Here is a 24,652-nt window from a genome sequence, read left to right as displayed (position 1 = left end):
GGAGTGTGTGCTTTGCAAAGCAATGTGACAGGTCTGGGCAGGAAGCACAGCAGGTAGTTTCCTGGAAGGGGGTTTCCCCAGGGGATTAGGATGGCTCAGTTCACGCCACCTCCTCCTGATCTCAGTCAGGCTTCCCAGACCTAGATCCTCTGTAGCCACAGAGGGGCCGGGGAGATGGCTCAGTAGAATAAGCGCTTCCCTGGCAAGCGCAAGCCTCTACCTGCTCTGCCAGCACTGCTGGGACAGGCTCAGGGGGCTGAGCAGAGATCCTGTGAGCCTCCTAGGAGCACTCCCTGCTAACCCCAGAGGGCTGCTGCAGAGAAAGGGAGCACAGGATCCCAGCAAGGAAGGCTGCAGTTACAGCCAAATCCAGCCCCTCTGGGAGTGTCTAAGAAGCCCCTGGCACTCTCACTCAACTCCCAGATTCCTGGAATAAACACAACATACTTTCATCTTTCAAAGAGCTTTGGGCCACTCTGGCTCACAAGAACCTTATGAGGCAGGTGTTATGTCCTTGGAGAAGGGGTTGGTGCCATGAGATTGTGTTTGTGAGACCCCCAACCTCAGCTCTCTTTGAGTTGTCCCTTTGGGCCTCTGTGCTCTGAAATCCGACCCCACAACTTCTGTTCCACCTGTGACTAACACCCAGGAGACCCCCTCCCAGCCCACTGGGCCAAGGGCACCCCAGCGGCCCACTGAAGTCCACCTTCCTCCCAACCTGCCTGCCTTCCTTGCTTCCCTCTCTCTTTCACACAAGATCATGTGTTCCAGCCTCCCCAAACTCCCTCTCCATTCAAACTTGGAGACATTTTCGCCAGTAAATCTGTTGCACATCTAATTCCTTCTTGGAGGCCTTAGCATAAGGATACACAATCTGTGGGCTTATATAATTTACCCACGAGCTTTCGCTGAGCTTGCTATATAAAGCACTTACTGTACTGCACCAGCGCCTTACATACATTAACTCACTTCCCCACCCAACCATCACGGAGATGGCTAAAACCATTATCCTCATTTGGCAGGAAGGGACACAGAGGCGCAGAGACAGGAAGCTCACCCAAGGTTACATAGTCAATGAGGTTTCAGATCTTGGGGTTGCTAGGTTCATACATCACGGCCCACCTAGCTCCAGAGCCCCTGCTCTCAAATGGTGACAGTATGCCGGCCACAAATCCCAGCATCCTGTGCTACCCACACTCCTCCCTGGGTAGATGGGGTGGGAGGCGACGGTGGCAGAGCAAATCTTGCATAAAATGTGGCTATGGCCTGGCTTTAGGAGCCCTGGTTGAGACCAAGCTCCCTGGTCAATTTTTTAAACGGCAGTTCCCATCCCCCAGCTAGTGAAAAAAACTGGAAACAATTCTTCGTAAGGAGGCAAGACAATCATAGAGAAACAGCCAACCGGAGGGCCATTTCAGTGGCAGGAGCGCTGCTAGCCAAGCCTAGAAAGAGCAGCAAAATAGCGGCCCTCTGGGACAGAGGCATAAACCCCTACAGTAGCAAGTGACTGTGTGCGCGCGCCCCCTAGTGGACACATGCAATGTGCTGCTGGAAGCAAGCTACCTCCAGAGAGCTCCTGACAAGCAGGAGAAGGAGGGAAAGAAAAGGGCCTAGAAACGTGTTCATCCTGAGGGCTCACAGAAGCCCTCAGCAGCGCCCGACCAAAGGAGGCCACCGCACGGGATAAACCAAAGTCTGACTGCCCTGCATTCAGTCAGGGGTCACAAGCCCGCTGACGGCCAGGCCAGGGTGGAAAACTGGACCACACTGATGCAGCTATGAGGAAAACTAGTTTGCAAGGCACAAGAAATCCCAGGGCTCACCTCAACGCCAAGAAGTTCTGCTTGTGCTCGAGGAGCTGGGCCATGGAGTGTGCGCAGCCGTCAGTCAATTTGTTGTTGAACAGACTGTTGAGTTCCAAGAGAGAGAGGATATAAGGAGGCGAGGCGTAGGGCCGCGAGCTCTCAAACCCAGGCCTGCCCACTCTCCAGCAGGAGTTGCCCTGCACCCTCCAGTTGGGCTGCAGCCTTGTCCCGACCCATCTCTCACGCATGGTCGCCCAGGCAGAGCGGCCTGGAGTGAGACTGGGGACCCACAGCCCGTGTGCACGGCCCAGCCCGCTTACGCCAGCTTCTGCAGCTGCCCATAGTGAAGAGCGTGCTCGATGAGCTTGCAGATGCCTCGGTCCGAGATATTATTATCACGCAAACTAAAAAGACAAAATAGATTAATTTGAGATTAAAATAGATGAAAGTGAAAAACAATGTATAAAATGCCCTCACCATCCCCGACGTGGCAGCATCTGCGTTTCTAGAAATCACCCACAAAAGTGGAGACACCCAGCATCTCTGGCCCAGAAGCTGACCAGGACGTAAACGATCCGAGACAAGGGGGCCCCAGGGCCCCTCCTAAAGAACACTTCAACCCTCTAGTAGTCACACAGCTAATTTGAGGCCCAGTTCTCATCTCCACCAAAGGGCAGCAATCATCAGAGCAGCCTCACTGCAGCCCCACGGAGGAGAGGAGTTGATCTGTGACAGAGATAAGCAGCACCATTCCACAGCTCCCCTGGTCATGAGCTCATCTGAAAGTTTCCACCAAATGCAGAGCTCAGACCTCCACCCTGGAGCTTGTGATTCTATACACATGAGTAGGACTCAGGGATTGAAGTATTTTAACAACTGGGACGCACATGGTTCTTCATCTTCAGGCAGACTTGGGAGGTCCTGGCTAAGTGATTACCTTCCCCTGGCACCAGAGTCCCTGAGCCACTTACCAGCCATTTGTTGATCCCTTCATCCGCAGGAAGAGAACAGTGCCATGGCTGCCCTCACCAGGCTGAGCACAGAGTCTAAGTCATCTGTAACCATGAGCGCTGGCATTGGGGGCCTTCTAGGCATCTGGCACTTCACAACAGCAGCCTCATTTAACCATCACCATGGCCCATAAAATGGGTGCTACAGTTAATTTCTCTGGAGAGAAAGAAACTGAGGCACAGCCATGGGAAGTGACTACTAAGGTGCTTTGTGGCTCCAAATCTCACCCCTATCCACCACAGGACATCTCCCCCTTGTGGCTTTCCCTGGTTCTCTAGAGCCTTTGACCCACAAGTAGGCCAGGAAATCAATGTAGAAGCTCCTGAGCAACATTTTAAAAACTGAAATAAAACAGACAGAAGAGGAGGGGTGGCGTACATCAGAGTTAACAAGGGAAACTCATTTCCTGAAGCTTTGGTTCTGATTCCACACACACCGGTGTGCCTGCTCGCTCTCTCGTCTTCTCACTCACTATGGGTCACAGCCAAAAACTCCATCACCCCAGTCGGAGGAAGCCAGGTTCTAAAGAAGCCTGCATGGGGGCACTTGGTACACGGGGTTTCCTAGAGGCTGTGGGTTTCTGTTGGCATGGAAACTTGAGTGGGAGAGAGACGCTGCCTGGAACTGTGGGAGAACTGCCAGTACCCCTTCCTCCCTTTCTCTTTTCTTCTCTCCCTCTATGAACACACACACACACACACACACACACACACACACACACACACACATATGCAGAGCAACCTCACAGTTGCTTTAGGATAAGAAGCCATAGTCTTAGTCAAAGACCTTAACTGCTGTGGTAGCTTTCCATCCCTATAACAAAATACTAAGGTAATGAACTTATAAAGGGAAAAGATTATTTTGGCACACACTTTTGGAAGTTGCTATGGGCCCCAGTGGCTTTTGGGGCTAGGGTGGGGCAGCACAGCAGAGCAGGAGTGTGTGAGGGAGCAAAGCTATTTGCATCGTGAACCAGGGTGCAACTAGGAAGGAAAAGGGGCCAGAGTCAAGTGATCCGTTCAAGTCACATGGTCTCTCCAATACTTCCCATAAGGGTCTACCTAAAAAAAGTTCCACCACCACCCCATAATGCTACCTTGGGAGCCAAGCTGTTAACACAAGAACATCTAATAGGCACTTACCCAAACCACAGGAACTGCTAGTGGAAAATCAGGACAGGAGTCTTCCAGATGGTCCCACAGTGTGAGACCAGCCAGGTCCAAATCACCTGTGATGTTCACTAAACATCTGGATTCCAAGGACCCCACCCCAAACCTAGTACAAGGGAATTACTAGGGGCCGACCCAGGAATCTGTCTCAGCAGCATCTTTGCCTGATATCTGAGCATCACAAGCTAGAACCAGGCAAGTCTCACTTTTCTCTGAAAAGAAAGACAGAACCACAGGCTCTCCAGCCCTTTCATAGACCACCAGGGTAGAGTGGGGTTGTCAAATGAATATTTGTAGTGGAAAAAATAAAATCTACTCAAAGATGCTCAGGATGGTCTGGTCTTTTAGCATCATCCAGGTGAGTGGTACCTGGCCTCTTGAGGTTTGAGGACCCCTTGGAGAACCTGGTAAAAACTATAGTCCTGTTATCCAGAGTAATGCACATTCACATTTCTATCAATAGCTTCAACAGCCAGCTCTCCAAATTTCCCAGCCAAAATACCAAAGTTCTTCCCTCCAGAGGAAGTGGGCCACTGCATTGGGTACACTCTGTTCACTTGCCAGATCCACTCTCCTCAGGGCCCTGGGTGGTGGATTTCTGTGTGTGGATGCCATTGGTAGGCAGGTGCTGTCTCCCTGTTTGGGGGCAGCCAGTGGAGGGCACTGGCAGGCAGTGGTGAGGGAGGCTTTACTCTCCCAGGTCCCAGCTTGCTAAGCTCAGGGGGTCCTCACCATACCTTCACCAGCTGCTACTAAATACTCCCTTTCCCAGCCTGCCCTCCACTCCTAGCCTAGGATCCTTGCTCAGCCCTCTTGCTCCTCCTAACTCCTGAGCTGCATTTATTCAGTAGAATAAATGCATGCCTGGCAGGCACAAGGGCCTGAGTTCAATCCCTGGTTCCGCAAAAAAAAAAAAAAAAAAAAAAATTTGCCTAACTCCTGCCCATAGCTCTATAGACAGTCCTCTTACTAGGCTCTCTCCAGCTACCCAATTTAAGGGTGATACCTGTCCTCTGCTGGACCCTGTATATAATACACATCTTAGAGTAAGTATATGTATTATGTTATAATAATGGCCTCAGTCCCTGTGTAAGGGCTAACAAATCACTGTGCAGATTCAAGCAGATGTCTGCATTTGCTCAATGGGGGAAAGCTTGGTGCTTTGCTCAGAGAAAATAAACATCCTAATACATTCAAGGAGAGGCTTGTCCTTTGGTCGGCATCAATTAAGGTCATCTAAAAGTAGCTTGAAAGCCCCAGCAGGCTGTGAATAGATTTTAACTTTAATCTACAACTTCTGCTTTCTCAAAGGGTCAAAAGGGGAGAACACATGGCATCTCCTTTCAAGGCCAGAAGGGACGCAGAGGGCTGGGGGCATGCTGGTCACCAGGCCTGGGCATGCTCCCTGCCCTCACCTGCCCTGAGCCATGGAGCCGACATCCAAGGGCTCAAAAAGCACAGCTTTGAGTCCTCACCAGGAGGCAGAAAGCAGCACAGGTAGCACCGAGTGCTCCTCGGATACCACACCACACAAGGAACGGAAGGGTGAGCGCAACTCTGCAGCCACTTTTCCTCTCAGGTCCTGAAATGCCCATCCTGTCAGGATCTTAAGGCCTCCTGTAGGGCACAGGTCACCTACGATTTGAAGTACTCGCATGCGCATAGCACAGAACGGCACCTGACCCCAGGGTTTCCCTGGATCCTGGCAAGGGCATCCATAGGCAACGTGTGACCAGAAAGACATAATCTGTAAAATTCAGCTCTCTGTTTCCTGTGTGACCCAACAAGTTACTTCCCCTGCTGCCCCTGAGCCTCAAGTCAAGGCTAATAATATCCCTATGACAGCCCGGAGATGACAGCCCAGTCACTGCAGGAAGTGTAGCACAGAGCCCACCACATAGAACATTCAGTGAAGTAGGGCCCTCCTTATCATATGTTGAAACTAAAGTCTCAAACTGGGAATGGGTCTGGCCTGCCTTGTACAGAAATGTAGCAGAATAGGGCCTGGGGCCAGACTTCCAGACCCCAGCCACATGCCCCCATGCCTAACCTTGATGGCACCACTGCCCCATGCCCAGCAACACTCACTAAAGAGCCTTGCAGACACCAAGGCAAGGCAGCAGCTGCTCCACGCCAATGTCGCCCACAGAGTTGTGGTCCAGCTGCAAGGCCACAGGCCACTGGAGGTGCCGCAGCACAAAAGCCAGGGCAGCACACTCGGTGGGGCCCACGCTGCAAAATGTCAGTTTGAGGTGCCCGACATCCAGCCCCCGCACGGCCTCCCGTGCCAGCTGCTCTTCCTGCATTTCATAGAGGCTCCGGATGAGCCAGACGAAGCCAGGCATAGCGTGCATGCTCTTGGCCTCACCTGGCACAGCCGGCGGGATGCAATGGAAATGCTTGTGGAGGCTACGGGCTAGACACCAGCGGGCACAGGCTTGGCGCCGCAGCAGGGCCTTCTCGGATGCCTGGCACTCAGCTAGCAGGTCCTGGTGCTCCCGTGACAGCAGCCCTGCCAGGAAGGCTGCAGTGATCTGAAGATTGTGCAGCTCGATCTTCTGCAGCAAAGCTGCCACGCTACCCTCTTTGGTCCTGGGGCTCTGGACACAAAGCATGGGCAACAGCCTGGTCAGTGGAGAGCTGCCTGGCCTGTGACACTTGAAGAGGTGTCTGAGTGAGGTTGTTGGCACATCAGCACAAAGCACGAGGTAGAGAGCAGCAAAAAAGCACTGAAAAGTAATATGCAGGAATTCCAGGGGTGCCGCACTCCCTGGCACCGCACCTTGGGCGCGCACCAGGAAGCCAAGAGAAATGTCCTCAGGGTCAACCTGTGCTGTCTGGAGCTGTTGGGCTGAAAACACATAGCAGCACGTGCCCAAGCCCCAGAAGGCCAGGCGGCCGAGGTGCAGAAGCGAGGGCAGCTTGCTTTGAAGGAGGCCAGGCCCCGGGCCGTGGGAGACAGCCTCTGGAGTGGAGGCATGCAGCAGGAAATGCTGCAAGATCAGAAGATACATATCTGTGGTGGTTTTAGGGGACCTCCCATTTTGCAGCAACAGTTCCTGGTGGCATTTAGACACCATCCACGAGAAGACAGGAAGGTGGCACAAGCCATGCAGCACAGAAGTCGCCTGGAGCAGGTGAATGAGGCGGTCTGCTACGCCGTGTTCAGGATGGCACTTCCTCAGGTACCGCTCGATGCCCTCCTCTGAGAAGCCCCTGAGGTGACACTCCGTGTGCACATACTTCCGGAGGCTTGCCGAGACCGCATCTGGGCGGCTGGTTAATACCTTTCGGGCATCCTTCAGCAAGTTGCCCTGAAGGAGGTTGAAAAGCAGAGTCTGGACCGATGTAGGGTCAGTTGGGGAACAGTGACGCTCCTGGTCCGTGAACCTGAACCTGAACTCATCAAACCCATCAAAGGTGAGTAGCACACGGTCAGGGTGTTCAAGGAGGAACTGGAAGACGTCCTGCTGACCAACATCAGGCCAACAGCAGTGCTCAAAGAGCAGCGTCCTCACAGACAGAGGTTTGCTCATGCACTGCAGCTGCCGGCAGCTGAATGGGAAGACGAAGAGGAACTCCTGGAAGTCCTGCCCTGTAGCCCACAGCAAGTGCAGCCGCTGCAGGAGTGTGCTCTTGCCACTGCCTGCCTCGCCCACCACCAGCACGGTGTCTGCGTCTTCGTTGAGATGCCCTTGGGTGCTGAAGAGTTCCTCAAGGCTCAGGGTGGCAGGGCTTTTCTTCAGGGGTCCCACTTCCATCCGGAGCTCCAGGATATTCTCTGTGTAAATATCCTCCAGGCAGAGATTCTCCACCCCATCGTAGGTACTAAGGGAGCGGGACTGAGCAGACACCGTGGCTCTCAGCTTGGCTATGTACCTCTGGCAATCAGCAGCTGCAAGACAGAAGAGGCTAATGAGGGTGGGACCCTGGTCGGAATGTGTGCTAGCCACACAGCAGGATGGGGGATGATGTCACCAATGGGAGAGAGTCCCTACATTATAGAACTCTGGACCCACAGAGTCATGACTCATGTCATGACTCAGAGCCTTTGACTCATGCCAAAGGTCAAGGACAGTGTCCAACAGAAAGTGCTTGAAAGCTGTCATGATTATTACTGGCATCAGGAAGTACTGGGCTGGGGTCAGGAGACTTGTGTTTGGATGTCTGTCCCATCACGTTGGCTACGTGGCCTTAGACAAGTTCCCTCATCACCTACCCTTGACTGCCTCTTTCTAAAGGTATAAGGAGTGTATGGGCCTAGGAGTCCAAAGTCTGACCTGGCCTACCACTAATGGAGCCACGCCACCCAGTAAGAACACTGTCTTACTGCAAATTAGGACAACCCATCAGTGCTCATGAGGCACTGGGATAAGATGAAGCTTAGAAGAACATCTGACACTTGATAAATGACTTAAAAAAAAATGTGTTTACTAATGTTATGGTTTGCTTGTATTTGTCCCCCCAAAGCTTCATGCAGTCATTGAGGTGTGGTTCTAAAGTTTGTGATAAATTCATGATCCAAAGCGGGGATTATGGGTCTGAGTACTGCTGGGATTAGGGGTGTGAGTGCTACACCCAGCCTGGGGCGGATAGCCTGAATCCAACATAAGAGAGGCAGAGAGACAGGTTTGTTCTCTGTTGCCATTGTTTCACTGTTGCTCTTACTCCTCCCTTTTGCTCTTGCTGTTTTGCTGCCTTCCACTGCCATGAACTGCTGCCTTCTGCCATGTGCTATGGAGCCAGCTAAGTATGGACTGAAACCTCTAGTAAGTGTAAGCTAAATAAACCTTCCCTTCCCTAATTTTGGGTGTCAGGTATTTGTCCCAGCAACGAGAGAAGAGTAGCTAAGACAACTATATTAGTGGATACAGTAGGCACAACACTGCCCACCCAAAGATGTCATTTTCTGGTCCCTGGAACCTAGGACTATGTTCCATATCAGGTAAAAGGGACTCTGCTGATATGATGTGGTCACAGACCCGGAGGTAAGGAGACAAACCTGCGTCATCGGCCAGGCCTGGCACTGCAGGGCCTTGAGATCACCAGAGCACCCAGACCAAGAGCCTCTACTCCTGCCTGCCTGTCGTCATCCCCTCTCCCCAACTCTGCAGGAGAAGCTCTCAAGCCCAGAGTACACCCGGATGACTGCTGCTCATCCGGCAGCACCCTGGTACCGCTGTATTTCATTCCCTTCCTGTGTCAGTGTGAAGTTCCTCTTTCAGGAAATGAGGAAGGGCTGGGCCAGAGTAGTAGGCTGGTGTCACGTCAGTGTGGTTCATGTCACAGCCTCACTGCCCACAGTCAAGCCAATTTCATCTCAACCCAGAGGCCAATGAGTAACTCACAGGGCGTTCAGCTCTCTGAAGTACGTGCACAGCCCTACAAAGCAGGCATTCCATGTCTGTGTCACCTTTCCTCCTTCTCCTTTTTCTTTAAGAAAGGGTCCTGTTATGTTGCCCAGACTGACCCCAAACTACCAGACTCAGACAATGCCCCTGCATCAGCCTCCCAAATAGGTAGGACTATAAGCATGTGGCATCATGCCTAGCTTTTGTCTCCTCCTTTGTTCACAAAGCTGACAATTATTGTTGCCGTTTCTACCCTTGGGATGTATCGGGAGCCTTGAGCAACATCAGAAGATAGAGATCTTCTTTCCAATCTGACTTCCAACACAGGTCCCCAGTCATCACCCACAGTACTAAAATTCTCCAAAAATGAAGCGTCTCTCATTTGAAAGAGAAATGAGTACACATCAAGTGTCATTCTGGAAGCACCTACACCATGGCCCAGGGTCACCATGCTGCGTGGCCGGCTTCGTCTGTCCCTGATGTCTGCACCATGTTCTTGAATGAGCTGTGCACACTCACATCCAAGCACAGGCCTCAGCCCGCCCGCCACAGGCTTCCTCGACATCAGAGGGCAGGCCCACGGCAGCAGAACCATCTCTGGGCTCTGGCACTGAAAGCTTCCCTCCAGGGACATGGGGACGAGGCTGGGAGAGTCACAGATTTACATCCTCTTTTTACATTTGATGCTGTCTTCTCCCAAGAAGAAAACAGAGCTTTCTAGTCAGACCCATCCTCCCCCACCTAGTCATGTACTCTCCCCACCTACTTTCCACAACTGTAAAGTAGAGAAAGCATCTACTTCTTGGGTTCTTGCAAAGGGCAGATACTGTCCATGAAATACTAGCCAGACGCCTGTCATGCTCCACCTATGCTAGCCTAGCCTCCTCCATTCCTGAGTTGGCGACCCTGGGCAGTGAGAGATGTCACGTTCTCTAAGGCCACTTGGTTCTTGAGTTTATGATCATGAGTAGTTAATTTTCAGCAATCAAAATTATACTAGCCCCTCTCTCAAAAAATGTTTCTGCATCTTTGTGTTGTAGATGATGAGTTTAGACTGTAAGAAACAGCTGTCGTTAGCCTTCAGTATACGGTGGTTCCAATTATCATTCTGCAGAAGTAATGGCAGCTAAGAATAAATATTAATGCCTTTCCTTTTAAATCTTCCCAATAGCCTAATGAATCATTTGGTGACAAGGGCTTTAAAATAGGAAACTGAGTTTTCAGGAAACTGAGTTTTAGGGAAACTACCGTAGCCAGTCCATGGGGTAGTAATTGGCACAGGTTCTGCTCTTCCTGTGCTGATTTCCTTTGCTGTTCTGACTAACCGAGAAGAGCAAATACATACCCTCGAGAGGCAGGGACAACGGGGCTGGTGAGGCCTCAATGTGCTGCAGAAGGAAGGCAGCCAGTCCATTAACCTTCACTGTGGCAAGGTCCAGCAGCCTTCTGGCCTGTGGGAGAAGAGAAAGCCATGACTTTTTAAAAACAGCTGATGGGGTTTTACATTATAAAAGTCCGTGGAAGAGACAGCTTCCCAGGGAACTACCTGCTCGGGCCCCCCTCCTGTCCTTCTCTTGGACAGGAGCTTTCTTTCTCTCAATAAATATATTCTGCTCATAAAAAATAAAAATAAAAATGGCTGATGGAGTGGGCAGATGAAGGGGAAAGAAGGTCTCTACTGATTACAAGGTGAACATCCCTACCCTGACAACCTGAAATTTGAAAGCCTAAGATCCAGAACTTGCTTAAGTCCCAACATGGTGCCACGAGCTGACAATTTCATACCATGAAACTTTGTTACACGTACAAAATTATTTGAAATATTATATAAAATTATCAAGTTGAGAGTGGTGGCAGATACCATAATCCCAGCCCTTAGCAGTCTGATGGGGGATAGCTGTGAGTTTAATGCCAGTCTGAACTACATGATGAGACCCTGTCTCAAAAAAATAGACTTTGATAAAATAAAATTATCTTTAGGCTGTATGTATACAGTGTATATAAAACATAAATAAGAGATTGGGCGTGGTGGCGCATGCCTGTAATCCCAGCTCTTGAGAGAATGTAAACAGGCGGATCACTATGAGTCCAATCTAGTATTGAGACCCTGAACACCCTGTAGACCCTTCCCTAAAATAAATAAATAAATAAATAAATTTGTTTTGGCTTGTATCCCATCCTCATGATATTTCATTCTATATGCAAATACTGTACTATCTAAGAAAAATCAGAAATCAAAACACCTAGGGTCCAACCATTTAGTATAAAGGATACTCAATTTATACTAAAATTTCATCACAGTAAAAGGCTAGAAAAACAACTATACGAATTGGATAGTGAACTTATACATCCAATCTAGCTCCCTCCCAAAACTTATTAAAGGAGAGAAGGCCTAAGCTGAAAGAGACTAAATAAGATCAAATAAAGACATAAAACTACAAGCCTACAAAGATAAGAAAAATTATCTAGAGGCTGTGAATTATTTGGAAGTGATTTCCAGTTTCATGGGTCCAATGCTCAAATCTCTGTTCCTGACCCCACACTTTCACCTCCAGCCCAAACTGTCCCCAAGACTGGGACTTGATACATCCACCTGCCCATTGTCCTCTTCCACTTAAATGTTTCCTAAGCACTCACCCATGCCAAACCTACAGCCATTTGCATCCCAGCTAAAGTCAACTCCACCCATGCAGCTGCTCAGCCCCCAGATCTTCGTGTCATCCTCAAAGCTGTGAGCCACCAGCAACTTCTGTGGGCTCCCCATTAGGGACACATCCAGCAGAGCCCTGTCCAAAAGACAAGGAATGCAAGAAACAAATGCCAGCCACACGTACAATTTCAAACCTTCTAACAGCCACCTTCTTAAAAGTTCAAAAAAGCAGAATTTTAATCCTATACCCCAACTAACCTAAGACATCAAAAATATAGCCATTTCCACACATAATCAGTAAAAAAAAAAAAAAGTAGAGAGATGAGTGACATTCTCTCATTCATGCTAAGTCCTCAAAAAGTGGTGTGTGTGTGTGTGTGTGTGTGTGTTGTAAGGATCTCAATGTGGATCCAGGCATAGTGAGAAAGCCCATAATCCTAGGTTTCTAGAAGCCTCAGGCAGGAGAATCAAGACAAGAGGCATACCTGGGCCATTTAGCAAGATCCTGTAGCAAAATAAATAAAAAAGGCTGGAGATGCAGCTCAGTGCAAAAGTATAGGGTTAAATCCTAGTACTGAAGGAAAAATAGAATCTCGGGTGTGCTTCCAGTGCACGGCAGCCACGCAGGGCCACAGTCCACAGGCTGGAGACATAACTATAGAGCCCACCCTGCTCATTACCTCCTGTACTGCCACCTGCTCCCAGCCACCTGAATGGCTCACCTGGAAGAGGGCAGAGGCTGCCAACGTGGGATCTTTGCTCCTCACGTCTATTCTCAATGCCACAGGCCCAGAGTTTTTGTCATTTATCAATAAGATTGATCACATGGCTACAAACATCTCAGCTGTGTCCCCATTGACTCAGAGTCAAAGCCTAAGTCCAACAGTAACCTTCCAGATCCATATCAGACAAAAGTCCCTTCTGTAATCATCTGTACCAAGGTTTCTCACTTCCTACCCCTCTTCACCGGCTCACTTCTCTCACATTAGTCTCCTGTTTCCTAAAAATACCCAGCATGCTGACTGTTTCCTAAAAATACCAGGCTTTGATTCTGGCTGCGCCCCTGCCCAGAATGTCCTCCTCCCACTGGGGACACAGCTAATGTCTTCACCTCCTGGAAGTCTGCTCAAATTAGAACTCTCTGCCTTCTCTCTATAATTGAGATCGTCTCTTCCCTGCTCCTTTCCCAAACTCTCCTGTCCCAACTCATTCTACTGACCTTCTGTACCACTTAGCTCCTTCTCACATGTGTGGTGATTTGCTTCCTCTGTTTCTTGTCTACCTCCCCTCACTGGGGTATAAGCCCCTCCAGGACAAGGCTTTCTGCCTATTTGTTCACTGGGGCTCCCGCACCGAGGCTTCCCCAGTTCCTAAAAGAGTGCCTGACACAGATGCAAGGCTAGAAGACTTGCTGAATGAATGAATGAATGGTAACAAAAACTTAGAAGATTCTAGAAGCAAAATGCTAAGCCAAACATGGGGAAGTTGAAAACCCCATAAAGTGTAGTCTAGAATCTGTCAAGGGCTCTAGAGCTATCAGCATCTGGCACCTCTAGGCATGAAGCAAATGATGAAAATAAGGGTGAGGTCAAAGTGGTTTATGAACTAGATCTCAGGGCATCCTTGGCCACTCCAAACCACTAACATCTGTCCCTTCCTGCCATGACAAAGTCTGAACATTTATATTCTGGAAAGGGTAAAACAGAGAATCTCTGGATTGTGCTGTCAGGCACAATTAGAGAAGTAAATGCCATGCTTCACACAGGGTTTAAATGACCAAGTGCAAAACGAAGCTGAATGCTAAACTTTTCTCTGCTACCACGGCTGCTACTCAGCCCTGTCCTTAACTGGGCTCCTAGACATCTAGCAATCAAATCTTCACTTCAGGCAATGAGTCTGTGGTCTAGTCAATAAATCAGGCCTATCCAGAAGGAAAGACCTACAGATAAAAAATACTGGCATTTCCCAAAGTGTCTAACAGTAGAATTCATAGTAGACAAGTTTTACTAGGATAGTAAGTTTTAAAGTCTTCCATTTCACTAAGGAAAAAGACAACAAAGGACTACCATATGCCAAAAGAAAATATCTAACATGGGCAAAAGAAACCAAACCAGGGAGTAAGAGAGGAAACAATTTGTAAGATAAAAAGTTCATGCCAGGTGAAAAAGCAATTCAGGCGAGCAAACAAAAAAACTGTCATTATGAACTTTAAATAAGAGATTGAATCCATAAAATAAGAGCTAGATGCTATATCAAAAGAATAGTTAAAACTAGCTCTTGTAAATTAAAAGTATGATACCAAAAATGAAAAGTTGAAAAGTATATAGAGTTGAGACAAACAAGAGTAAGCAGAGCAAAAAGACAGAGGTGGAAATTATAAGAAAATTTGAGGGTTAAACAAAAAATCTAACAACTAATTAAAATTCCATAAAGAAAGAATAGAATACAACAAAAGAAAATATCAGTATACTCATTAAGTAATTTCCAAGAATACAAAGTCATGAATTTCTGGGTCCCATGGGTATCTAGCATCCAAGGCATTGTGAAATTTCAGAATGTTAAGGATTAAAAGACAATTTGACAATCTTCCAGAAAGTTACAAAAATGGTTTTAGAATTCTTAGCAGCAGTTCTGAAGACAGTAGAGCAATGCTGTCCAAGTTCTCAAGGAAAATGAGAGCCAACTCAGAATTTTATACCCAGTCAAACTGTCCATCCAGTATGAGAAAAATGTTAGACACACTCAGAAATTTTAACTTCTATATACTCATGTTAAAGAATTGAGTACAAGATTTATGAGCTACCAAACTAGAGAAAGACATACTATTCAGAATGCAGAAGACCTAACATAGGATGACTATGAAAAGAAACCTCAAGATGCTGGCTCCCTACTAAATGTGGAGAGCTATACATTCTCACAAAATACAACAGTAACTTAAGACTGAGGCATGTTAAAAGCAGTTATCTCCCAGATGTCCAGTAAGCCTGGCCCTATTTGTTACCTGTATTTTAGTTGTCTTCACCATGAACTAACATACTGCTTCTCTCAACTCCTGTTACATAAGTCATCTGACAGCATTTATTTCATTTTCTAGAAACACCCTTGCCCCAGCTCTGGGAGCTAAAATAGTCTCTAACAAGCCTCACAACTAGATGTACAAGATAGCCCAATTCTTCTGACAGTATCCTACTGGACACTTGACACTTCTCTCACATCAGCCTCACCAGCTCCTCCAGCTGTAATGAGCCTTCAATTTCTGCAGATCTACTCATACCGTTATCTGTCACCTTCCAGGATGGAGTTCTTATAAACTCCCAGACCCTGATAAGCTTCACTGACCTAGGAGTCTTCAATAACAAAGGGCATTATTGCTTTTTTCTTACTCAGCTATATTAGGCTTGTTACTCATAAAAAAATAAATATTTTGTGTGGATTTATTGTAAAAGATATTAAAACAATAAAGGAATGATTAATACAGAGTAGTGGTAATGTCTAGTAGCTGAGTACTGGTAGTAGTTTATTTCTTGGGGAATGAGAAGATGTTTATTTCCATAGCTAGAAAATTTATATACTCTTCTGTAAGTACAGTACATTTCCCAATTAAGAAAAGTCTAAGTTAATTCTGTGTTGGGAGCAAGCAATTCAGAGCTCAGTCTGACACCTCAGCCCTATCAACATTAGTAGTTGCATGAGTCACACAGACAGCTGGTATCACAGCTGGTGTTACCAGCCTCTGGTTTCCTAACAACTGTTAGACCCAGCTGAGCAAAATCACACAGACCACTCACATTTTAAGGCAAAGAGAGAAAATCACCAGCTTTGAGGAAAAGTGGACCTGGATTCAAATTCTAGCTCGCTCCTTCCCGGACATATGTGATCTTTTCACTGCCAAGAAAAAGTGTAGTCAGACTAAAGCTTTTAGAAGCATGCAGTGGAATTATCTTAAATAAGATAATTCAAGGAAATGGCTAAGTACAGTGCTGAGCACACAGTAGGTGCTTTCTACTGTGGGAGCAAAGGGCATTTTGTGGATTTACTTCTTTAGCTTGCCCCCATTTCATACTCAGTCTCCAACCTACTACAGTGGTTGGAGAAAGTTCTAGAAAGAAAATAAAAAACCTGACTGTGGTAGTTGGAATCACTGATGGAAAGCTACCAAATCAGAGATCAAAGAACTTGAATAAAGCTTAGAGAAAGTTGAAGTGTGAGAACTTAAATGTAGTCCTTTTGTCAACTCCTACAATCTTCAGATGTGTTGTCCACTGTTCTTCTACCCACCATCAACGTTCGCTTTTGCTGTCTACTAAGTTCTTTCTTAAAATGAATTTTTAGCCTCATTAGAATTTAGTCTTTCTTAAATCTAAGCACTGAAGATTATAAATTTCCTTCTATATTCTTTAGTGGGACACATACATTTGGAGAAATTTTTCTCATTGTTTGATTGTATTTTCTGATTTCCATTATGACTTCTTCTAGGACTCATAATTTATCCCATTTACTTTTCTTCACCAATCTAAATACTTTTTCTGTTCAGGCCCTAACTCTTCTGGGACATCAGCTCAAACCCCTCAGGACATCCAGACCAGTTGACACTGACAAAGAATTAATCAAAGATGACAAAATACAATCTTATAACTTCTATGATGTGCTCATATGACTCTGTCCCCACAGCAGATCACAAGAGACACCAAGGCAAGTAAAATAAATAAAATGTCTTCTGAATCCCCTTGGGGACCCTTATGAAGACCAGAAGAGCTGGTGCCCAGAGTGTAACTGTAGGTTATATGTGTTAGTTAGAGGGGACCACACCACATCTGTAAATACTTAACAATCCTGAGCTAGCTTCAAATCAGGTTTACAGAGCTAAGCAGCTCAGTATTTCATTCATCTCAACCTAGGCTAACCTAGACTCACTTGAATATCACAAGTTTATATATTTTAAAGAAATAAAAATAAAACCCAGGAAGTGAGCAACTCAGCCCACCCTAACACTCCAATGTAATTATAGTCCATTCATTCATTCACTCATACACTCAATAATTCATTTTTCTCAAGTATTTATCAAATACCTACTAAATGCAAAGCACTTTGATGACAGTAAGCTTTAAGACAGAGCCTGGGATGTACTAAGCACCTAATAGATTCTGGCTGAATATGTGACTAAGGACTGGGGAGATAGCTTGGTGGTCTAAGTACCTGCCAGGCAAGTGCAAGAACCTGGGTTCAATCCCTGGTACCATATGCTGTGCTGACCCTGCTGTGCCAGCCACAATAAATAAATAAATAAATAAATAAATAAATAACTGAATAAGTTAATGATGAATGAATCAGTCAAGGCATGAGGTCCCACATTGGTCCTCTGCTTTACTACTGTTACTTCTCTGGGCTCTAATTTCCCAATTTATAAAGTGGAATCCTAATGACTGTTTTCCATCTGCCTCACAGGAAGCCTGAGAATCACTGTTTGGGGAAAAATAAAACAAAGCATTTCAAAAACACCCAGAAGACCTTTATTTGTCCTTCTGGTCTCTGTTGAATCATCAGATGTTCAGGGCGCTAAATCACAACTCCGAACATCTACAATCTCATGCAAATTCCTATCAGAAACCCATGGGGGCATTTAAACCATACTAGTATGTAGTGTGTTATATTAATTATTAAATGCAAATTTAATATAATGAAATGCTATGCTCTGTTGAGCTGTTAATTTAAAATAGTAGTAAATGTATGCAAGTACAGAATATCACTCATAACAGAGATGGTAGCAGCCAGTGTGCTTCCCACACTGGTCTAATTGAGTCACTGAGCTCTCCCTCAAACCTTGTGGGATAAGTACCAAATATCCACAGCCAGTGTTTTATAGATGAGGAACCTGAGGCAGGAGATATTAAGGAAGGAAAGGTTCCAGATAGAAGGCTGACCTTAAACCTGCCTCATACTGGCTGCAAGGCCCCAGCCCTCAGCCACCACCACACCCCACTTCCTTTCATAGTGCACTGCCAGTGACCGAAGGCAACTTTTACGTGCAGGGAGAACCCCACACACCAAGTTACCCAATAGGACTGACTCCTTCAGAAGCACTAATCTTGGTGACTCCTTTCTCCTTGTGAATTATGCTGAGCAAGGGTGGAGCGCTTACCCTCTGGGATGCCGTGAAGATGGGCAACCTGATTTCATCACATTCATACTGGCTAACGAAACCCTGTTCCCTGGCCACAGCCAGCATGTCCTCCACACGGCTGTAGAGTCTCCTGACAACAGCTGGTCGGTGACGCTGCAGGTCTCTGGCAGGGTGGCATGAGTGAGGGTCCAAACTGTCATGCAGATCAGGGGGCTGGCTGTCAGCCTGGGCCTCCTGGATAGCCTCGAGGAGCTTCTGACAGCCCCAGCTGCCCTTGTTCCAGACTGTGTCCAGCAGGCACCTGGCCACATGGGAGAGAGGCTGGCCCGGGAGGCGGAGGCCCTCGTACTCTTCCCAGGAGAGTACCTCCCAGGAGAGCAGCCAGTCCAAGATGCTCTCAAAGCCCTCCAGGGACCCTGACACAAGCAGCCCCACCAGCTGGCTCCTCTGTGCCTGGAAAGCTTCCTGTGAGCTCATTTCACCACCTGAGGAGAGGAGGAGCAAGGTTAGAACAGGACTTGTCCAGAAGCGTGGCAGAGGAGGCATGGGGACAAGTAAGTCCAGCCCAAGTTAAGTTGCCCATGGTTCTACTCCAGGGCTGTCCAGGCCAAGCTCCCTATCTTCTAGCCATGAAAACTGAACCCTGAGGAAAGCACGAAACCAACGTACAATCCCACAGAGTTCCAAGAAGCCAAGAATTAAATCAAGATCACCGGCTGGCCAGCATTGGTGGCATGCGCCTGTGATCCCTGTCATCTGGGAGACTAAGGTAAAGGATGTCACTTCTAAGCCCAATGTGGACAACTTAGCATCTCAGCGAGACCCTGTTTAAAAATTAGAAGCAAAAAGGGCTGGGAATGCAGCTCAGTGTGAACGCTCTGGGTCAATCCCCAGTATCACAAAAACCAAACAACACAGGCTCCCACACCCATGCATGGTCCTGGTTTAAGAAGTTTACAAAGGCTGGGGCACTGTCTCCCAAGGGATCAGGAAATTCATCCTGTTTGAGGCACGGTACAAGGGCTCTTCCAGGCTGGTTGGGTTTAAGCTAAGTAGCCTAGTGACCAGCTAATATTTATTAAGCACCTATGATGCACCAGACACCCATTTATATGCTTTTCTGGAGGGATTCATTTAACCTCCCACCACTCTGGAGGAGGGTATCACTATCTGATTTTATGGGGAAAAATACTGAGGCACACAGGCAAGCGATTTGTACAATGTGTGACAGCAAGGTAAGGCAGAGCTAGTACACAAGCCCAAGCCCAATCCCAGGATACACATCTTTACCTGCTTACGCCTGGGTCCCCCGAAGGGGCCAGGACCCTTCCCTGAGGACATAACCATTGTCTCACTGTTGCCTAGTGAAGAGCTCAGAATAATTCCACAGAATCTCGATCTAGGAAGTGCAAAAATCATAGTGTCACTGGGCATGGTGGTGCATGCCTGTAATCCCTGCACTCAGGAGACTGAGGCAAAAGAATTGTTGCAAGTTAGAGACCAGCCTGGGCTACAAAGTAAGCTCAAGGCCAGCTTGAACTGCCCGGCAAGACCCTGTCTCAAAAAGATAAAAAAGAAAAGAAAAAGCATAGTATTGTGGAGCACACTGCCCCCAGTCACACATACACACACACACACACACACACACACACACACACACACACACACACACCTTGAGGCCCCCACCTCCAGGTGCTGAGAGCTCAGCAAAGAAAATCTCTTGGTGTAGTTTGTTCTGCTATTGTCCCAGGGCCTGGTGCACAAGAGCTGGTGCAATGCCATGTAAAAAAAACGAAAGTGAAAGGGTGCTGGCATGGAAAAAGAAGGACATAACTTCTTTTTATAAATCAGGGACATTTTGGGACACTCAAAGAGCAGGTGCCAAGTGGCCCTGGGATTTTGCATCTTGCCTGTTGGCTGTTTATGTGCCTCTCATGCCCTGTTATCCCAACGGGGTGCCTGGATCCTGGCATCCTGGCATCCTGCAGCTTGGCACAGCACTGGGCTCTAGGAGCAGCCTTGGGAATTTTCATGAATCAAAATCTAGTGGGGAAGAAGGGCTGTGCCCATGCTCATATGACAGCTGAGGCTGGCCACAGGAGGATCTCCAACTCAGATTGCTGCCAACAGACCGGAGGTTTTGTGCTGGCCAGATGGGGAAACTGAGGTAGCAGGGCACCTGTGCATCTGGCAGCTTGGGAAGGAAGGCGTTCCTACTGCGGAGGCAACTACAAACCAGGAACTATGGCGGTGCCCTGATCTAGGGGGTCTCCTCCCTGTACTGCCCCCAAGCAGGGAGCTAGGTGTGGAGGGGACACTGAGAAGGTAGTACGAGCCCCCAGCACATCCTTGCCCAGGTCTTTGGAAGATAACCAGAGCCCACCCTCCTCTGAGAGCAGCCCGGAGATGGAGCCAGCACCTTCGCTCTGACCCTAGCATGGAAGCATAGGTGCCATCAGGAATCAAAGGAGGACGAAAGTAGGGCTACCATAGGTTGCATCTCTCACTTGAGGATGCCTAGGGCAGGACACCAGCTAATTCTGTCCCACCTGGAGACCCTCGATCACCTAGCCTCCCAAGGAACCAGAATGGCCAGGCCATCTGGGGGCAAGGCCTGGTCAGGAGACAAAAGTGACAGCCCTGGCACTGTCCACAGACCCCACCCCCAGGGGAAATCCCAAAAAGACCAGCAGGAAGTCAGGGCTGGCCAAGCAGCCATCCTGGACTAGAAAGTCCTGGTTGTTTTGGCTCAAAGCCTACTTCATCCACCGTGACCTTCAGTTACAGAAAGACAGAGACACTGAGGCCCCAGACATACCTAGATGAGCTGCTCATAAGTACCACCTGCCCCAAAGCCACCACAGCCAGAGCTACCCCCAGAGTGGCTAGCCACACACACTCAGGCTTGTCTTGGGCAAGAGGAGAGACCAGTCCTCTGGAAACCTCAGAGCAAGGGGAAATCCCCAAGGGCCAAGGGCAAGCCCCTGCCCACAAGAAGCCATTGTCCTTTCTTAATATAACACTTGGGAAGGAAAACACCTGGCCTTGGGGCTGTTCTCACAAACCAGCTCAGGAAATTCTTGCTGTGTCTTAGCTGAAGTTCCTCCTGCTTGAGTTTAACTCAGGAAAGAAAGATAGGTAGATGTTTACTTACCATCTGTTTCACAAAAACTGTCCCTAAAATCCTCTTGCATTTTATCACCTGGTCAGACTTTCTCATTTCAGACTAAAGCATCAATTTATCTCCATTGTCTTTTCCTCTGCTTCAGTTATTATAAGTTCTGTGTCACTATTGTCCTGTCCTCCTGGCTGAAGCAGAGGATCAGCAGGTGATGCTGGTCCTCCCTGACCCCAGGGCCCGCGCCTGTCCTGGCACCTCTTCCTTCCTCCCCATCGGGGTTCTCTGAGCCAGTGCTCTTAGCCCGAGGGAAGACAAGTCAGGGAAGCCCAACCAGAACCACCTTGGTCCCAAGAGGGACTGAGCCGCCCCTGGAGCGCTGGACCCACCCCCTCCCTGGCCATGCTCCACTCTCCCTCCCACCTCCGAGCTTCCCTCTTTAATAGATGTCTTCACTGGGGTGCAGAAAGACCAAATCCCCCTCTGGACCCCTCCCTCTCACTCCAATGTCATATCTGCTGCCCGAGTCTTCTCCCTCCCATCAGGGTCACCAGCAATGTCCTATAGCCCAACTCGCACCATCTCACCTGCTCTGCCAAGGCAGCCAGCACAATATCCTGGTGGCTCCCTGCCCCTTCCTCTAGGAGCACTCCCCCAGGATGCGAGTCCCATCTCCCTCCCACGTCAGGGCAGCTCTTTCTGTCTCCTTGCCTGGCCTGAGCCACCCCGAGGACCCAGAGCATCACACTATTGCCAGCCCCAACCCCCGTGAGGTTTTCCCAGCCGCCTCCACAGCATCACCTGTATGCTTAAGGAGCATCTCAACCTGCACAGCCACAAAGTCAAACCCCTATCTGCCTCCTAAAGAGGGTCCATCGTGAATGACAGTGGTCCAATCTTGTAGATGCTCAAGCTGAAAACCTCAGAGTCACCCTTGATTCCATCTCTGGTGTATCTCAAGTCCTGTCAGCCCACTCTTCAAAACTGGAAATTTTTGAAAATGTGAAAGCCTAAAGTTTTTTTTCACCGCCTTTCTATGCTGTGGTAAATTCTCCCACAGTCTCACCCTTGGATGACAGCAGTGTCCCCTCTTGGGGTCCTCCCTTCAGTAGATGAGCCCACAGCCCCTGGTTCAGGGCAGGTGGCTCCTCTGCACAGAGCCCTCTGACCGCACTCCAATTGAAAGCCAAAGCCTGTCCGGTGTGCCCAAGGCCGTGGGCAGCAGACCCGCTCCGATGGACCCTCACCCCCTCACCATCCTGGACTCTCTTCCTCTTGACTCCCCGCATCCTCTCCCTGCTCTGGTTACACCTGCCTTCTCTCTTTGATCTTAGGCTAAACCAGAGCTGCACCTGCCTGGACTGCCTGGTGGGCTCCTGCCTCGGGTTGGGGCCTTTGCGCAGGCTTCTAGTTTCACGGCTGCTCTCTGCTTTCTCCTATCAAACCTCTGGCCCGTGGATGTGGAGGGCTGTTTGTTTCACTGGGAACTCTAAACGGTTTGCCATCACTGCCCTAGACAGCCAGATGGTTCCTAATGATTTGTTTGGTGATCACAGTCTACAGGCCTGCCCTGCCTGTGCTGTACAGCACTGCAAACCCCAGCCCAGCACCCCAGCACCCCAGCACCCCAGCACCCCAGCACCTGCCCCTGCGTTGTCTCCACTGCACCTCTCACCACACCAGTGCAAGGTATTTACTTATTTCCTTGCTTATGCTCCTTTCAACATGTGCACTCCACAAAGGCAGAGTGTTGTCTGGGTTTTCCATTGCTATATCTCCCGTGTGTCATCTGATAAAGCAGGAATGAATGAATGAATGAATGAATGAATGAATGAATTTGCTCAGAAAGCAGATATGGACCAAGGTGCAGGATCTGCATGCCACAGACTTGAACTAAATGAAATTAGAGCTGCCGGACACAAATAGCCACCTCCTCAGAAGTGAGCTCCTGGTCACAGGTCTATGCGACAGAGGGATTCTGACCTGGGGTCCAGGCTAGATGGGCCCCTTCCAGCCTTAGGCTCCAGAGTGCAGAGAGGCCAAGGGGCCTGGGCTGAGCAGCAAACCCAGAGCTCTGGCACCCTGTGGAGGTGGGACCAGGACAGAGCAGAGGCTGTGGGGCTGTGATTCTGGGCCTCCTCCCTAAAGGACCAGGGAGGGGTGACAGGGCAGCCTTTCTCCCTCCCCAGAACAAGGAACCCAGAGGAGACCAGGCACAGCCCATGGGGAAACTGAGGCTACAGGGCAGGAGGCCAGGGCTCTGTCTGCGGTGCTCACTCAGCTGCAGGACACTCCACTTCCTTGGGGTGCGGGAAGCTTTGTACGAAAACAGGTAGGACCAGATGGCCATGGCACCAGCTTGAGAAGCCAGAAGAGGCCAAGGCCTGCAGGATGTGGGCCCGGCAGGCCTGGGCGGGGGCCTGTCTGGACCTGCCAGGATCGGAACCTGGGGCTCTCACTCGCCAAGTGGGAGGGAGGAGCAGGAGCCTTCCCTAAGTGTCACAAGAGACCCAGTGAGAGGAAGGAACTGCCACCCACTGGTCACAGCCTCAGAGCTCCAAGGCTCCCGCCCCCAAATCTCCTCATCCCTGTTACCACAAAGAACTCCCCAACCCGGAGACGCCCCCTTTTCTTTCACCGCCATTTTCCACCGCAGGATGTCCCCAGGTAAACTGAGGCAGCCTCGCCCCAAGCCCAGCGGTCAGGGCAGCGGCGGAGACAGGGGTCCGAGTCAGAAGTGGGTTTCTTGGCGCCCACTTCCAGTCTCCCCAACCCACCCACAGCGCGAAGCACAGGCAGGGCCCTGGATAGGAACTCACCGCCCTGCAGCCAGCGATGCAATCCTGCGCCGGCCGGGCTGGGGCCGCGACTCCCAGGATCAGCCCAGGATCAGTCCAAACTCTAGAGCTGGGTCGTCACCCCGCCCTCGCCCCGCCTCCTCCCTGCCCCCTCCACGCCCCCACAGCGAGGTTCCGGGCAGCCCCGCCCCTCCTGGCTCCAGCCGCAGAAAGGAAGGCCTCAGGCTTGTTGGTCCCAGTCTGGGACAGGTGAAGATGGGTATGGATGGGTCTGCCCTTGGAAATCAGAGGCATTGCTAACGTATCTCCCTTTTTTCTCCTTTCTTCCCTCTTTCTCTTTTCTTCTTCTTTTTTTTTTTTTTTTTTTTTTTTTTTCCGGTACTGGGGAGTAAACCTAGGACTTTTGCACTAAGCTACATCCTCAGTCTTGTTTTTTAAACAGTCTCCATAGCTAAGTTGCCCAGGCTGGGCTTGAACTTGAGATCATTCCTGCCTCGGCCCTCCTGAGTGCTGGACTCACAAGGTGTGCTTCCATGCCTGGTCATGGAGTGCCTTTCTGAACCATGTTCTAACTAGAAGGGCAACGGAGATTTCTAAGAACAACACCCCTCCCCACACACACTCACCTC

The 24,652-nt window shown here is 49.1% G+C and overlaps 1 protein-coding gene across 2 annotated transcripts in view; it reads right to left on the bottom strand.

Moving 5' to 3' along the window:
- The window catches only part of Nod2 (nucleotide binding oligomerization domain containing 2), a 34,343-nt gene extending 10,241 nt beyond the window's left edge, over positions 1-24,102 (bottom strand). For both annotated transcript variants that reach the window (XR_002818540.1, XM_004643393.2), the window contains exons 1-6: positions 24,045-24,102; positions 18,126-18,592; positions 10,682-10,787; positions 6,074-7,880; positions 2,126-2,209; positions 1,824-1,907 (exon numbers count right to left, since the gene is read on the bottom strand). Coding sequence is in view for 1 of the 2 variants with exons in the window: in XM_004643393.2 (XP_004643450.1) it covers positions 1,824-1,907; positions 2,126-2,209; positions 6,074-7,880; positions 10,682-10,787; positions 18,126-18,584 (2,540 nt within the window). In the remaining variant the exon portion in view is untranslated. The remainder of the gene's footprint in view (positions 1-1,823; positions 1,908-2,125; positions 2,210-6,073; positions 7,881-10,681; positions 10,788-18,125; positions 18,593-24,044) is intronic.
- Positions 24,103-24,652: the final 550 nt, after the last annotated feature.

The sequence above is a fragment of the Octodon degus genome, unplaced genomic scaffold, assembly GCF_000260255.1.
Source record: "Octodon degus isolate 3935 unplaced genomic scaffold, OctDeg1.0 scaffold00173, whole genome shotgun sequence".
NCBI classification, from domain to species: Eukaryota; Metazoa; Chordata; class Mammalia; order Rodentia; family Octodontidae; genus Octodon; species Octodon degus.
This window is presented reverse-complemented; position numbering and strand designations above follow the sequence as displayed.